A 15,365-nucleotide genomic window follows, 5' to 3' on the forward strand; every position below is an offset into this window, starting at 1 on the left:
TTGGTATAAGATTAAGATTCTCTCGTGAAGAATTTTAGTGTAGTTCTTCAAATAAATTCTGAGAGGCTCCCTTATTTTTTGGCAGATTTTTCTTAGGTTCTGTCTTTTTCTACCCAAGGTATTGCATTACTTTCCCAAGAAATGTATGTAGAATTTTGGTTTGTAATGTAGCTTTAATGCCATTGCTCTTACATGAGCAGAGATCACTGTTCAGAAGTCAACTCAGCATATATTTTGAAGAGATTTAAGATGCCAAGATAAGGTTTCTGGACCCTGTGTTAAATAAAGAGTTCAGAACACAGGGTGCTGCCCAGATGACCAGTGGTAAACACACAACCTCCCTGACTTATGTCTTGGGCAAAAATGGCCTCCCGCATTGGAGGAAAACCAAGGCACAAGTAGAACTAGAAGGAACAAGGTCATTATCTTTTATCTCTTCTTCCTTAATCTGTCAGCTCACGTCACGTGTTCTGCTTCAGTATCTTGAGCTCTACAAATACACCTTTTGGGATGCATGTGGTGAAAACCTCTCAGCACATGATGCTTCACGTCCTCGGCGACCTGCTTTTGCCAAATGCTGCCTCTGTAGTTTCTGCCTTCTTTTATTTGGCAAGATGCCCCTTTTCTTCCTAATTTTCATAAATGTGATTGACAGTCAAGCTGTGTGAAAGTCCAGTATTATCTTAATAAGATGTTCCTTTCAGAGTTGGGTTATCAGTTGAGAGGTGTGGTTTTAGTGCTTTTGGGTTTTGTTCAGACTTTGCCAGAGAAATGCTCCCTAGCCAGTAGGAAGCACAGACCCAACTCCTCCAAGGCAAACTCGTGTTAACCTCACTGCGTCCTTGCTTGCAGGGGACCTCGGGGCCCGATCCGACCACCGTCTACGTGGACATGAGAGCTCTGAGACACGACAGGTATTGTGATTTTGTCTTCTCGGTGCCTGGCGTGCAGGGTTCCTTCTAGAAGGAGGAGGAGTGCAGAGTCATCTGCTCCAAACAAGGTGGTTCATTGAACGAGCTTTCACAGCTCTCCACATTTACTGCGTGAGGTACCCAGTGGAGCAACCAAATTCTTGTTTTCAGACACAAATGACAACGGTTGGCCCAGAGCCGTTGCAACCAGAGTTGCTTTTTCTCACAGTCTGCCCAGAAGACTTGGTCCTTTCCTTGAACACTCTAGTCAGGCACCATTTTGCACCTGATAAAATATCAACACTCTGCCCACATTTCTTTACATGAATTGAAAATTTGTGTCAAGGCATTTCCATAAAAAACTAAAATATAAGTCAGGTGACCTTTCTGTGCCGCTTCCTAAGCAGCCTTGAGCAAGAACGAAAGGGGGTGTTGCTGGTGAGTGCTTGTGAGTTCACCTTGAGGGAGGGAAGGTGGAGACAAGATGAGGAATCTTTAGCAGAACTTCTGCTCCCAAAGGGGTCCCTCCTGATGTGCCTGAGGGGGAAGAGAGAATTCTATCATTTTCCTATAGACTTCCCCATTGATTAGGTCATTTCTTTGGGGTAGTTTTGGAGATGCCCATTCATTGATGTTTCTATGATGTGTTAATAGTAAGCGTGAACTCTAGTAGAAGGTGTCCTTTTGTAAATTAGTAGAGGTGCTTGTGGACGTGTTGTGAGGGCCAGATACTGTGCTGCTATCTGCATGTCCTCACGTGGTGCCTACTGACGTGTGCATTGTGCTCACAACACCTGGGAGAGCAGAGTGAAAGTTGTGGGTGGGAAACCAGGAGCCCCCAGCCTGGCCTGGCTGAGCGTGTTCTTCCATGATACTGAGTCCCGTGTGTGAGTGAGTGTGTCGGGGGCAGAGCTGCAGGGGCTGAGAAGGGGCTGGGTGTGCCATGCAGGCTCAGGTATCCTGGGGAATACCAACCCCCACTCACACCAGGGGTTCCCAGCCGGGTGCTTGTGCCCCCAGCGGACGAGCTGCCATGTTGCCATGTCTGATTAACATAATCTGGAGAGTGGTACTGCTGGCATGTGTGGGGGCAGAGGCCAGGGATGCAGCTAAACATCCTACAGTGCACAGGACAGACTCCTGCCGCACAGCAAATGACCAGAATGGCAGCAGTGCCGAGACTAAGGAACTCTGCATTCACCTAAACACATCACACTTAGAGGTGCTTCCCGGCCCCTGTAGCCCTCATTTTAGGCCCTGCTATGCACAGGGAATCACAGGATACAGCCCATCTGGTGGCAGCGAGAACCACTGGCCCACCAAGAGCATACCGGCCCACTAGAGCAGAGCTCCATCCAGAACATTTTCAAAATGCAGACACTTAGCTCTGAAGAGATTAAGTAACTGTGTTTCAGGGGCATAAATTTCCAAATACAACTTCTGGGCTTTAAAAAGAAATCTACTTTACTCCCTATAAAAATTATTTGAAAAAAACTTTATAACTTCAAAAGGTGAACAACAGCTCGTCAAAGAATCGCCGTTTGAGTAATATTTATGCAGTTCTGTCTGTGACCTGACCCTCGAAACACATGAAGATCAAATTTGTAAGACCATTTAGATTAAAACTGCTGATCTTTGGGGCCTAAGAGAGTAGGTTACAGTCTCAAACGGACTTATTCACAAGAATAGTAATCAGGAAAGGACAGTTGGTCCCATTGTGTGTTACAAATCTCCTGGAGTACCAGGGATGGTTGGGAGTGGGGTTCAGGGAGTTTTCTTTCCTGGAAAAGGAAAGAAATCTAGAAACTCCTTTCTAGCAGCTTTGTGACCTACCTTCTTAACTATCTTCAGTGTGGCAAATCTTCCTATTGAGAAAAGTTGTGATTTAGGAAAAGTGAAATTGGAACCCGTACAATGTATCATGGTAAAGTAATAAAAGTCCAGTATCAGATGGATTTCACTGTTCTAGAAAGAGCCAGGAGACCTGAGTCATAGTAGGAGTTTCCTTTCCTAATCTTTTGACCTTGGGAAGTCTGTATCCTTTTAAGTGACACTTTTGTCCTAATCTGTAAAATAATCTCTTATACATACATTTCCTGACTTGGTCATTCAAAACAGAAGTAAAAGTGCTTTGTGAACTGGAAATTGCTGTGCGGTCATACGTTAGTGACACTGTCAGGAATGTCATTGACCTTTACAATTCAGGGTAACATTGCTCAGTGTCAGAGGGATCCCACACCCGCCCTGCCCAGGCCTCATGAGAAAGCCTCAGAGTCGTACCCGCCTCTGTCCCTGTAGCGCTCTCCAGGCTCGCATTTCACATTCTCAGCTCTGTCCTGCGTCAGAGGACAGGCATGTCTGGGAGCTGAGGGGCTGTCAGACACCAGAAACACGTGCACTGGACTTGTCCCTTCCTCGTCTTCATCAGGGTTTGACTTAAGAAACCACAGCAAAGTCCTGCCCTTGAATGTGGCTTTCTGCTGGTTTCTGTCCCTGGAGGCACCCTCTCGCAGTCACAGCAGGGAGCCTTGCTCCCCGGGCTGGCTTGGTGCTGCCACACCCAGCTCCTCCAGGCTGAGGTCCTGCTGCACGCCCGGGCTCATCGCCGCTCTCTCCTGCTGGGCCCCTTCTTCTGAAGGGGGCAGAAACCCAAATAGGTGTCTTACGTTAAGGAGTAATTACCGTGTCCCTTCCTGGAAGGCACTGTCCTCCCCCTGCTGCCCAGGGACATGGGAGACTCGGCCCAGGGCCACCCCGGATGCAGGAACACCATGCACACTTTGTCCTGGCCGTCCAGTGCACGCCGCTGGGCCCTGTCAGCTCATCTTCCTGTGTGTCTGGGCTGGCCGCTGGGCAGTCCGGCAACCCCCATCCTCTTGACCTGCTCTGTCAGGACATGCCCACGCTGGGCTCTTGTCCGTGGTTCTGAAGTGACCGGATCCTGACAGCAGCTGTGGCGCCGCCAGCCCTCCTGTGGGGAAGGTGCTGTGGTTTCCTGATTGTGGCGCATCTCCAGAGCCACTGGGTTACGGTGTGTGGGCAGGCGCAGTCCCGGGAGGGAGAGAGCCTCCCCTCCCCGTGGTGCCAGCCTGGGAAGGTCTCCTACTGAGTTTCCTGTATTTCTGTGAGTCAGTCGCCCTCCCGTGTGTGCTGCCTGTGTGTGTGTAGCTCCCAGCTCTTTCAAAAGACACACCTCTGTCTCCTCCTGTAAGGGGTGGTTTTCTCTTTGCTCTGTGGATATTTTCAAGTGGAGGAACGGCCACCCGTGTGGCATTTGCTGGCAGGACAGGACCACCCCTGAGTGATTCCAGCGCCCCCTTCCTGCTTGCCTGTGAATCGCTGACAGAGAGCACCGTTTCATACTGACCAGAGAAGAAATTCTTTGTTCTGTCCTTACGTTTGCCCTCCGTGCTTGCCCAGGTCCCTGCCACCACTCAGCAGCCCAGCCAGGAGGCCGCAAGGAAGTTCTTAGCGGTAGGGTTTCCCACATTTCAGGTGAGATCCTCAGCTGAGATTCCATTTGCCTGCCTTCCTCAGAGGATTCGGCTCAGCAGGGAGGGTCAGGAGACAAGATAAACTCCTAAACTCCAAGAGCAGGGGAGGCCTGCTGGCCAGAGAGGCAGAGGCCGGCCAGTGTGCGTGGCCAGCAGTCCCACTGCTGAAGGAGGACCGGGCCATGGACTCACTCCCCATGTTGACGGGAACCTTGGGGTCTGAGAGGAGGAGAAGCACAACGTCCGGGCTCGAGTCGCAGGCCAGGGCACTTGCTCCCACTCTTGGCTCAGGTGGCCTGGTTCCATTCATGACACCAGGTGCCCCGCTCAGAAGCCATCCCTGTCATAGTGCCACGGCCAGAGCTACCTGAGTGGTGGCTGTGAGTGGACAAACAGCAGAGCGTAGCTTATCCAGAACAGCCCTCATTTTTGGCAAAGGTTTTGCTCCCTTCCCTGGCCTGATGGTCTGGCCTTTGTAGGACACCCAGCCTACTCTCTGGCCAGCTGCCCCGCCCATAGCAGCAGCCAGACTAGGTGGGCTGAGCCAGCCGTTACCTCAGCCCCGTTCTCTTTCATTCTGTCCCTCTTTCCTCACCCCTGCTTCTGCCCACTCATAATCTTCCCAGCCAATTTGGCCTCTTTCTTTATTGCTTTCTCCATCTGTAGCCAGTTGCCAATATCCGGACTCCACAGTTGGCCAGCCAGCACTTGGACACACAGGCTTCTTCACTTAACCTAACTACTCAAATTGGCCTAATTTAGTTCAGTGTAACAGGCGCAGCCTCCTGACCCAGCAGGCTGTAAAAAGTTATCATTCCCAGCATTGATATTTCCTGCAAGCATCGCATCTGTCTGAAAGCTGCTACAGGTGAAGTTCCGTGGATTCTTAGTGCTCTAATGGTAATTTTTAATTATAACCCACCCTAAATTAGCATAATGCTACCTGGGTCCTAGAAGAGTTTTAGTCCCTTTTAATTCTGTCTTAATGCAGCCAGTAGTTTATTTTTGAAGGATGGCATCATTAAGCCTATTGGCATACAGGCAGACCTCAGAGATTCTGTGGGTTTGATTGTAGACCACCACAGTAAAGGGAATATCACAATAAAGCAAGTCGCACGAATTTTTTGGTTTCCCAATGCATATAAAAGTTATGTTTACACTATACTGTAGTCGATTAAGTGTGCAATAGCATTATGTCTGAAAAAACAAAGTGCACATACCTTAATTTTAAAATATTTTGTTGCTAAAAAATGCTCACCGTCGTCTGAGCCTTCAGTGGGTTATAATCTTTTTGCTGGTGGAGCGTCTCCCCTCAGTGTGGCTGGCTGCTGACTGAACAGGGTGGTCCTTACTGAAGGTTGGGGCGGCTGTGGCAGTTTCTTAAAATAGGACAGCCATGAAGTTCGCCACATTAACTGACTCTTCAGGAACGATTTCTCTGTAACACGCAATGCTGATGATAGCATTTTACCCACAGCGGAACTTCTTTCAAAATTTGGATCAATCTTCTCCAACCCTGGCCCTGTTTTATCTACTAAGTTTATGCCATATTCTAAATCCTTTGTTGTCATTCCAACAATCTTCACAGAATCTTCACCAGGGTAGATTCCATCTCAAGAAACCACTTTCTTTGCTCATCCATAAAGTAACTCTTCATCTGTCCAGGTTTTCTCATGAGATTGCAGAAATTCAGTCACATCTCAGGCTCCACTTCTAATTCTAGTTCTTTTGCTGTTTCTACCACATCTGCAGTTACTTCTTCCGCTGAAGTCTTGAACCCCTCAAAGCCGTCCAGGAGGGTTGAAATCAACTTCTTCTGAACGCCTGTTAATGTTGATATTTTGGCCTCTTCCCATGAATCACAAATATTATTTATGGCATCTAGAATAGTAAATCCTTTCCAGAAGGTTTTCAATTACCTTTGCCCAGATCCATCAGGGAAATCACTATCTATGGCAGCTATATAGCCTTATAAAATGTATTTCTTAAATAATAAGAATTAAAAGTCAAAATTACTACTTGATCCAGGGACTGTAGAATGGATATCGTGTTAGCAGACATGAAAACAACCTGTATGTCATTGTCCATTTCCATCAGAGCCCTTGGGTGACCAGGTGCATTGTCAATGAGCAGTAGTGTTTTTTTGAAAGGAGTTTCTTTTCCTGAGCACATCAACAGTGGGCTTAAAATATTCAGTAAACCATGTTGTAACCAGATGTGCTGTCATCCAGGCTTTGTTGTTCCACTTACAGAGCACAGGCAGAGTAGATTTAGCATAATTCTTACAGGCCTTAGGATTTTCAGAATGGTAGATGACCATTGGCTCAACTTCAAGTCACCAGGTGTTGTAGCCCCTAACAAGAGTCATCCTGTCCTTTGAAGCTTTGAAGCCAGGCATTGGCCTCTCCTCTCTTGCTATGAAAGTCCTAGATGGCATCTTCTTCCAATAGAAGGCTGTTTAATCTACATTGAAAATCTTTTGTTCGGTGGAGCCACCTTCATGAATGCTCTTAGCTAGATCTCCTGGATTACTTGCTGCAGCTTCTTCATCAGCACTTGCTGCTTCATCTTTACTTTTATGTAATGGAAAAGGCTTCTTTCCTTAAACCTCATGAGCCAACCTCTGCTAGCTTCTAAATTTCTTCTGCAGCTTCCTCACCTCTCTTAGCCTTCATAGAGTTCGAGAGAGTTAGGGCCTTGCTTTGGGTTAGGCTTTGGCTTAAGGAAATGTTGTGGCTATTTTGATCTTCTATCCAGACCACTAAAACTTTCTCCATATCAGCAATAAGGCTGTTTCATATGTTCACTTTTAATTTCCTTCAATAACTTTTCCTTGGCATATACAACTTGGCTAACTATCTGGTGGTGCAAGAGGCCTAGCTTTCAGCCCATCTTAGCTTTTGACCTGCCTTCCTCACCAAGCTTAATCATTTCTACCGTTTCGTTTAAAGTGAGAAATGGGTGACTTTTCCTTGAGAAGAATGTCACTTGAACACTAAGGCCATTGTAGGGTTATTAATTGGCCTAATTTCAGTATCATTGTGTCTCAGGGAATGAGGGGGAAAAAGACGAGGAATGGCCAGTCAGTGGAGCAGTAAGAACACACAGCATTTATTAAGTTCACCATCTTATAAGGGCAAATTCGTGGCACTCCAAAACAATTACAATAGTAACATCAAAGATCACAGATCACCATAATAAATGCAATAGTAATAATGAAAAAGTTTGAAATATTACAAGAATTACTGCCATAATGTGACAGAGACATGAAGTGAGCAAATGCTGTTGTAAAAATGGCACTGATAGACTTGCTTGATGCAGGGTTGCCACAAACCTTCAATTTGTAAAAAAACAAAAAAAAAACAAAAAAAAAACAAAAAACACAGTATCTGTGAAGTGCAGTAAAGCAAACAAAGTGCAATAAAAGGAGATGTGCCCATATTCTGGAAGGCTTCAGTAGTGTAAGATCTAGGTGGTTTATCTTTGATAGCCCTCATCTCTTGCTGTCAGCATCAGGGTCTTCTTAGAGACAAATATCGAAGCATGTGATGGGTATCAAATGATCCAGAATTGCTTCAGTGACTTCTTCCACTCATTACATCGTTGCTGCAGCTACTCAGGTACCTCCAGCCCTCCCAGGGTCTCCTCTGCTACTTTTGTCTGCAGCAACACGAGACACCACACCAAAGGCTAGCTGGAAGGCAGGGCATCCTTTGCCTGAAAGTAAGAGCTTTTCAGCTACTTTTCAGAGGCCTGCAGCCCCAGGATGCCTGCCGGCACGGGAGCCCTACCCACACCCCTCTCTGTTGGGACCTTGTCTGTCTGCCCTCCTCCTGCTCATGTCGTCATCCGCACCCAGGACCCTCACTCTGGGCGACCGGAGCAGAGCCTGCGAAGGAACCCCACCAAGCTGTGACTCTCAGGGTCCTTCCTTCATTGCCCATCCCCCTTCAGCAACACTTATCAGTTATGGGGGCAGATCTGTGCTGATACAAAGAATGGGTCACGCTGGTGAATTTGACAGTCCCGCGTTCCCTGGCCCCATCCTCCTGCTGACGCCCTCCTTGTTCTGCAGTCAAGCATCCCAGCAGGTTCCCCTTCACTCCGCTTTCCTTAAATAAAAGTTGCCTGTAGATGAATGATCAGCATCACAGTCTCAAAGTAACATGGAGAGATGTAAAACCAGTCATAGAATAGTTAAAATAACACAGCTGGGAAGGACTTAGCGAGCTCAGGTTGTGACTGGCACCAAGGTCCTCCACAGTTTTAAGATTAAATCACCAGTGAATAGTTTTTAAATGGAAAAGAGCTTCTTTTCTAAAAGGAGCTTTTGCTGTCTGAACTGGCCGGTCCTCTCTAGTGCGCCTGTTTGAGGAGGTGGGTTCTGTGCTGCTGTGTCTGAGGCCCTGCCTGTGGTCTGCAGGGGCAGGGCCGTGAGTGTTTCAGGACCAGGCATCGCTGTTACAGGGGTGGCAGCTTTTTGAGGAATGCAGTTTAATCCTTATTCTTTCCCTTTTCTGCAAGCGCTACGTCGACCCCTGGTTACTTTAAATGCGGAATCGTTCCCAGTCATTTTTCGGGTTGGTAGGTGGGACTGCATCTCCATTCTCCGTGGCCTGTGTGGTGGCCCTCGCTGTTTCCTCTCTACTATCGACTGCTTTTTCTTTGACTTCTAGACTATCTTTGCGTTGGGTAATGCTCATCAGCAGAGTTAACGTTCCCCATCAAACTGCCAGGCATTGACCAAGTGCTGGATGTGGAGGAAGGGAACCACTGGTACAGAAAACACAGTAACACCTTCTGTTTCTCTTTGTAGAGTCCGTTTAGTAGAAAGAGGATCTCCTCATAGTTTGCCCCTAATGGAATCAGGAAAAGTAAGTATTGAAGGAAGGCGTATGCATGTCCATATAAACACGAGTCTCAGTTTATGGGCTTTGAAAATTCAAGAAATAGATGGTAGATTTTTTTTTTTTCAAAAATGTTTTCTTGAATGTAGTATATCAGGACTGGTTTTGGCCATGAGCACAGAAACTCAAAATGACAATGTTTTAAATGAGTTAGGGTTTTTTCTCATGTAGAAGAAACCACCAGGGACCGTGGCATCTTATGTCTTGGCCTCCCCTCCCAAGGGTGCCTCAGGGTCTAGAGTGGCTTTTCCAGCTCCAGCCTTCCTTTTGCACATTCCAGCCAGAGGAGGAGAAGCAGAAAAGGAGGAGGCAGAAGGTGCAGACTGTGAGGACAGCTCCTCAGCTGCCTCACTCACACTTAAGTGTCACTGGGCATTGTCACCCACAGCTGAAAGGCAGGTTGGCAGCACTACATTGGTTTTGAATGTCTACGGGCCTGGCTAACAATCAGGGCTTGTTTACTGTGGAGCTGGACAAAGAATGGTTATCAGGGGACAGCTAGTCATTCCTGCAACGGTGGTTATCTTGTTTATAGAACTAAATGCAAGAAACGTATTTAAACCTAATTGAAGACTTTTTTTTTTCTTTTTTGGCCCCAATCGTCAGATCTCTTCTCCATTTAACATAATTCTAAAAGCATATTGTTTTTGGAGCTTTTACAGTCTGTGTCTACATGACTGCCCGTTAGAATTCTTGGTACTAAGTTGGCTCTAAGGTGGGACACAGCGCTACCCACCCACCCAAGTCGGTCTGGTGGGCCGTTCGTCAGACGTGTTCCAGGAGCATTCACCACAGATGTGTTACCTTATCTTAACCGCACAGTGTTAATTAGCTGAACTGAGACGGGTTCTGTTCTAAATTTCCAGAATCAGCTTTTGCTTCATTACGTGGTTTCAGTGGGATGTGGAGCATTTCTGAGCTAAACGTCCATTAAGAAGGAGGTGCTTCATATCGACATTGTACTAGAAGATGTTTACCAGGAGGAAAAGTGGGCAGTGTGGTGGAGGAGAGGGGCAGAGCCGCAGGCGCGGTGTCCTCGTGGCTCGGCAGACGCATGGGTGGTGACGGCTGTCTCTTCTGGACACCACAAAGCAGCTCCACTAAATCCTGTTTTGCAAGCATTGAGCCTGTTAAATTATATCATTTATCATGTTTTTTTTCAAATTCTTAATTTTAGGATCACTTTAACACAGGCTCTGTCACTGTAATAATTACAATGAAATGTAATTGTTTTGCTGTAATTATATAATGCTGTGGTATATAATTTTAATTTAAAGCCATTCACTTTCTAAACCATTTTAATCAGGAAAATAGGCACATGGCATGAAAGCAAGGTCAAGGTTGATTGTGCAGTATCTACCTGTCTGTCCGCTGATGAGACTCTTCTTTCCAACATAGATACTTCCAGGGGTTCGGATCATAATTGCCAATCCAGAAACAAAAGGACCGTTGGGAGACTCACACCTGGGTGAGGTGAGTTCTGGGGACTCACACCTGGGTGAGGTGAGGTACAGGGTGTCCATGAAAGTTCAGGATTACAAAATAGGATTTCCTTAAGGGAGTATCATAGATTCTCTGCAAAAAATTTAGAAAAGAGGAAAGTTCATGTGAGCGGACTGAGTTTCCTTGTTTCCCAGCCCTTGGTTTGTCTTCCACGTGCCTGCTGCCTTCACAGCAGGGAAGTCCTTTATCAGGAACACGATGGAGAACGTGCAGAGGGAATCTTGCCAACCCCAGAATCATAACAGTACCAACAACTGTGGCAGGCGGGCTGGGTACACGACAGGTGTTTATCTGGGTCAGAAAGTCACTTCCGCTCCCTTGTGTTGACGATGAACCTGGCCAGTGACTCCGCGCCCGACCCCTCATCCTGCGCACTGCTGGCTGCGTGTGGCTGCAGGAGACCCTTCCTGGGCTGTCATCCCCACAGCTTGCCCTGCTCGGCCGGCCAGGTGTGCCCGCCTCTGCCTTACACTGTCCTTCTCTCTCCCTGATGGACTTGTTTCTTCTGACATGTCTGCCTCCCCTCCCCACGCCCCCGTTTTCCTCTCCAAGGCCAAGCCCACAGTGACCCTGTCCTGCCCTCAAGGACCCTCTTGCAGGTGCCGCCCACTGTTCGGTCAGCTTCCCCCCCTTCCTCTGACCCGTTCTGGCCACACAGAAAAGGCTGCCACAGCTGGCACGTGACCAGCACACCAGCCCCGCCACTCTCCTGGAGTGGTGCCCTGGGCACACGTGTGTACCTCGTAAAGGGGTGAATAGTGATGAGGCGTGAGTCCTAACCACTGCTCACTCCCCAAACCCTTTTTCTTCTTGGGCAGTTTTTTGGCCCCTCACTCGTCTGTCTCTATGTGAAGATCAGAACTAGTCTGTGAGCTGCACTATATTTTAGGAATTTCCTTTAAATATATGTCTAGGAATGAAATTGGGATGTAACACCCGCCATCTCGGGCACCTGGAGATGCTCCCGGCGGCTGCTGTCCTCACAGCGGGCGGCCTTGCTTGGAGCTAGCTGAGCGGGTGCGCTGGGCAGAGGGGCAGGGACCACTGCACCCTGATGTTCTACTGGGAACGTGTCTTAACAGAGATGGTTTTCCTTCCCCTCGCTCGACGGGGTGCCCTCTGTCTCTGGTCTGCTTCCTCGTTGCTCAGCAGGCGTGACTGAGGGCTGCTGGCTAGACCCCAGCTCCTCCGGGCCTCATCTGTGCGGACTTGATGGGCTCCTCTGCCTTGTCCCTGGCTCTGCTCAGCCCACGTGGTCGGCACCGTGTCAGCAGGTCTTTCTTTCCCATTTCCACAGTCAGGCACTTTTGTCCCCCATTTTTTGATGTTACAGTGCCTTTCCCTTCTAGAGTTTGTTTTGTGTTGTGTTGTTTTATTACAATATAATATTCCTAAAAGTATGCAAACCAAGTGAAAGGGAAAATAAATCACAAAGCTTTTTAACATTTTTCCAGCTTGCTTTTTAGAAACAATCAGTACATTTGAATAAATACAAGGAAACTCATACAACCTCGTTCATTTGATGTTTATTTCAAAAGCCCTCAATCCATCTGCTTTAATAGAATTCTCAACAGATGATGGCTTGGTTGTTTGCTCAGCCATGAGCTTGCTGTCATGCCTTCGTTTCAGTAAACTTTGTGGCATCTGTGTCTCCCCAGAAACTGGAATCATCTTGTTTTTGCAGGGCAAGGACAGTTTCAATAGCACTGAATATAATCTATTGAATTGTAAAAGTAGCTTCTGCCCTGGAGATCATCTCAAGTTAACTTATCCAGTTATATTTTGCTTCCTTAACAGATCTGGGTTCACAGTGCCCACAATGCCAGTGGTTATTTCACTATTTACGGAGATGAATCCCTCCAGTCAGATCACTTCAACTCAAGATTAAGTTTTGGAGACACACAGACAGTCTGGGCACGAACAGGCTATTTGGGGTTCCTGCGGAGAACTGAACTCACTGATGCAAATGGAGGTGAGAGTCCCGACAGGCAGCACGAAAGTCCTCAGACCCCGGAAACCCGTCTGGGGTCTGGGATCCCAATCCCGGGAGAATGTGCGTGCGTGCATGCTTGCTGCAAGCCAGCCTGAAAACAGCCGAGGGTGAGAGAGCGCCAGCTCAGGGCAAGTGCATCCAGCAGTGGAAGCTGCATGTCACGTGCTCTGTGCTCCCATGTGAGCCAGTAACACATTTAAAACCAGGGGCAAGAGCCAGGTGCCGTGTTGTCCACAACAAGTGCCTGTAAGTGCAGCTCACAGACTTGTCGCCAATCCTGGAGCCACCAGCCCAGCCCAGGCCCTCCTGAAGCCCTGCTGCTCTCTTCCAGGGCGGGAGGTGCTGGCCTCGGGTGCTCTGTATTTCTGCACCTGTCCAGCAGGCCTGGTGCCGCAAGGTGCCCGAGGGGAGCTGCAGCTCTGAGGGGCTGGCGCTGGGCGTGGGTGTTACGCAGAACTAACACGTTAAGAGCCTGCCTGCTCTTCAAGTCTTTGCTGATCCTGGAATCCTTTCTCCACTCCTTATTTCACTAAAAACAGAGACAGGACTTGGGTATTACATAGAGATGGGGCCTGAGCTTTCTTGGTGAGATCCTGCCAGACTCAAAGCCAGAAGTCAGCGAGCCTTCCTGACCCACCTGTCTGATGGGAGCTATGCCAGCCTGGCTGAACCAGCATGAATTTAGGGGAAAAGTACAAGATATTTTGGTGTTGCATTTTCAATTTGGGAAAATCGTACACTGTTTTACTTGAGGGTGCTATCTGGGGTTCCTTGAAGAACTAAGCTTAGCAGCACCCAGGCCTCCCAGGAGGCAGGGCAGGTCCCATCCTGCGGAGCCCACGGGCTGGAACAGTGGGATACCCCACGGCAGCTGTGGTTAGAAGCCAGCAAGTAACTGCCTCCATCTCATCTGACTTAAACTGGAAAAGATTTATTTTCTGGTATTTTATATGTCAGTCACTTCTCTCAAACTCACCGTGATATATTTACTAGTCTAAAGATTAAAGACGTCTCCTTGTTTTTAAGGAAAGATGGACAGACTGCATGTTGTCATTATCCCAAGGTTTGCACAGCTGATGAGAATAAATTTAACAATTACACGAGCTAAGGAAATTTTTGTTCATGAACATTCTCAGAAACTATGCTTCCTCTTCCTGCTCAGACAGGCAGTAATAAGAGAGTTAAGAGCTCATGTGCTGGCACCAGAGGGAACTGGGCGTAACTTGGGCTGTGCTGGGTCCTCACCATGTGACTCCAGGGAGCAGGTCTGCTGGCCCGTGTCCCGGCGGTACTAATGCTGCTAAGGGCCGTGTGATAACGCACTTGACGGCGTGTGGAGGCTACTTCTGTGGGATGAGGGGAGGGGCGTGCAGGCCTGTGGCCAGCGCTGAGCCAGGCAGCACTTCCGCCTGCACCTTTTCCCTGAGAGCCTCGGGCTGCAGAGTTTCCCTGGTAGAAGGGAGACAGCATCCCTTGCTCAGTGATCTTTTCTTTGCATCTCTTTCGCATTCAGGGGTAGTCTTTTTTATTTTTTAAACGGCTTGAGCGGCATTGCGGTGAAGCTCACATGGTTTCCATTCCCTGTACAGAGCGCCACGACGCCCTCTACGTGGTGGGGGCCCTAGATGAGGCCATGGAGCTGCGCGGCATGAGGTATCACCCGATAGACATTGAGACCTCCGTCATCAGAGCCCACAAAAGCGTCACGGAATGGTGAGGAGGGGGCGGCAGCCCGAGGGCACGGGGTCCTGGGCGGAGTCAGCTTTCCAGGCTGAACCTGAACCTCTGAAGAGCACTCCTAGTGCAGAGTTGTTGCTTTTCCCGAGAGTGACATACAGAAGGCTGGGTGGTGTTTCCAGGGAGCCGTTTATTTGGTTTTTTGTTAAGGAAAGCATGATGTAGGGGAAATAGACTGTCCGCGGGAGCCTAAATGCAGCATGCCTGTGGGAAGACCTTAGGCTCCAGGAGAGGCCGTGTTTGCCAGCATCACTGGGTTGTCAGTGACAGGTCACCCACCCCAGCCACCCTTGGGGGTGAGGGACCTTGCAGGCCATGCTTCTCCCTGGCCGTTTGGTTGGCTGTGACGTGTGAGTGTGCCCAGATCACCGCCTGGCCTGGGGGCTGGAGCGCTGACCACCTCCTCAGGGCCTTTACGTGGCATTTGAGAGTGAAAAGTGGCTTCAGCGCCATTGGCTGCAGGTCTGCTCATTCCCTTAGTCCCTGAACTGGCAGAGGCCTGATGGAGCCCATCTGGAAGCTCAGAGCAGGAGCCCCAGGGGAGCCTTGTTCCAAAACCTCTCAGGAGGAGTTTTCTTGGCAGGTGGGTTGGTCTGAGATTGTCGGCTGCCTCTTGTTAGCTGACGCAGGCTGGTGTTCTTGGCCACGCACTGCACTGCACAGAGGACTTGGCAGACAGAAGAGTCAGGTGGACGGGAGCGCCTTGTCCCCACTTGGTGCCGCGTTACAGGGCGAGCAGTGACGGAGCCCGTCTGAAGCACAAGTCCGCTGCCTGTGCACTCGTGTGTCGAGGAGGGCAGAAACCCCAGAAAGGTATCAG

The 15,365-nt window shown here is 48.7% G+C and overlaps 1 protein-coding gene across 6 annotated transcripts in view; it reads left to right on the forward strand.

The window, feature by feature from the left end:
• Positions 1-15,365, forward strand: part of DIP2C (disco interacting protein 2 homolog C) — a 363,587-nt gene that overhangs the window by 343,461 nt on the left and 4,761 nt on the right. For 5 of the 6 annotated variants that reach the window (XM_061179712.1, XM_061179713.1, XM_061179714.1 and 2 more), the window contains 5 exons: positions 853-914; positions 9,222-9,279; positions 10,711-10,785; positions 12,613-12,787; positions 14,398-14,521. In XM_061179712.1, the coding sequence (XP_061035695.1) occupies positions 853-914; positions 9,222-9,279; positions 10,711-10,785; positions 12,613-12,787; positions 14,398-14,521 (494 nt within the window). Of the gene's footprint in view, positions 1-852; positions 915-9,221; positions 9,280-10,710; positions 10,786-12,612; positions 12,788-14,397; positions 14,522-15,365 lie in introns of those variants that run through there. The other variant, XM_061179717.1, reaches the window with a different exon arrangement.

This window comes from Eubalaena glacialis, chromosome 2, assembly GCF_028564815.1.
Source record: "Eubalaena glacialis isolate mEubGla1 chromosome 2, mEubGla1.1.hap2.+ XY, whole genome shotgun sequence".
Classification (NCBI taxonomy): domain Eukaryota; kingdom Metazoa; phylum Chordata; class Mammalia; order Artiodactyla; family Balaenidae; genus Eubalaena; species Eubalaena glacialis.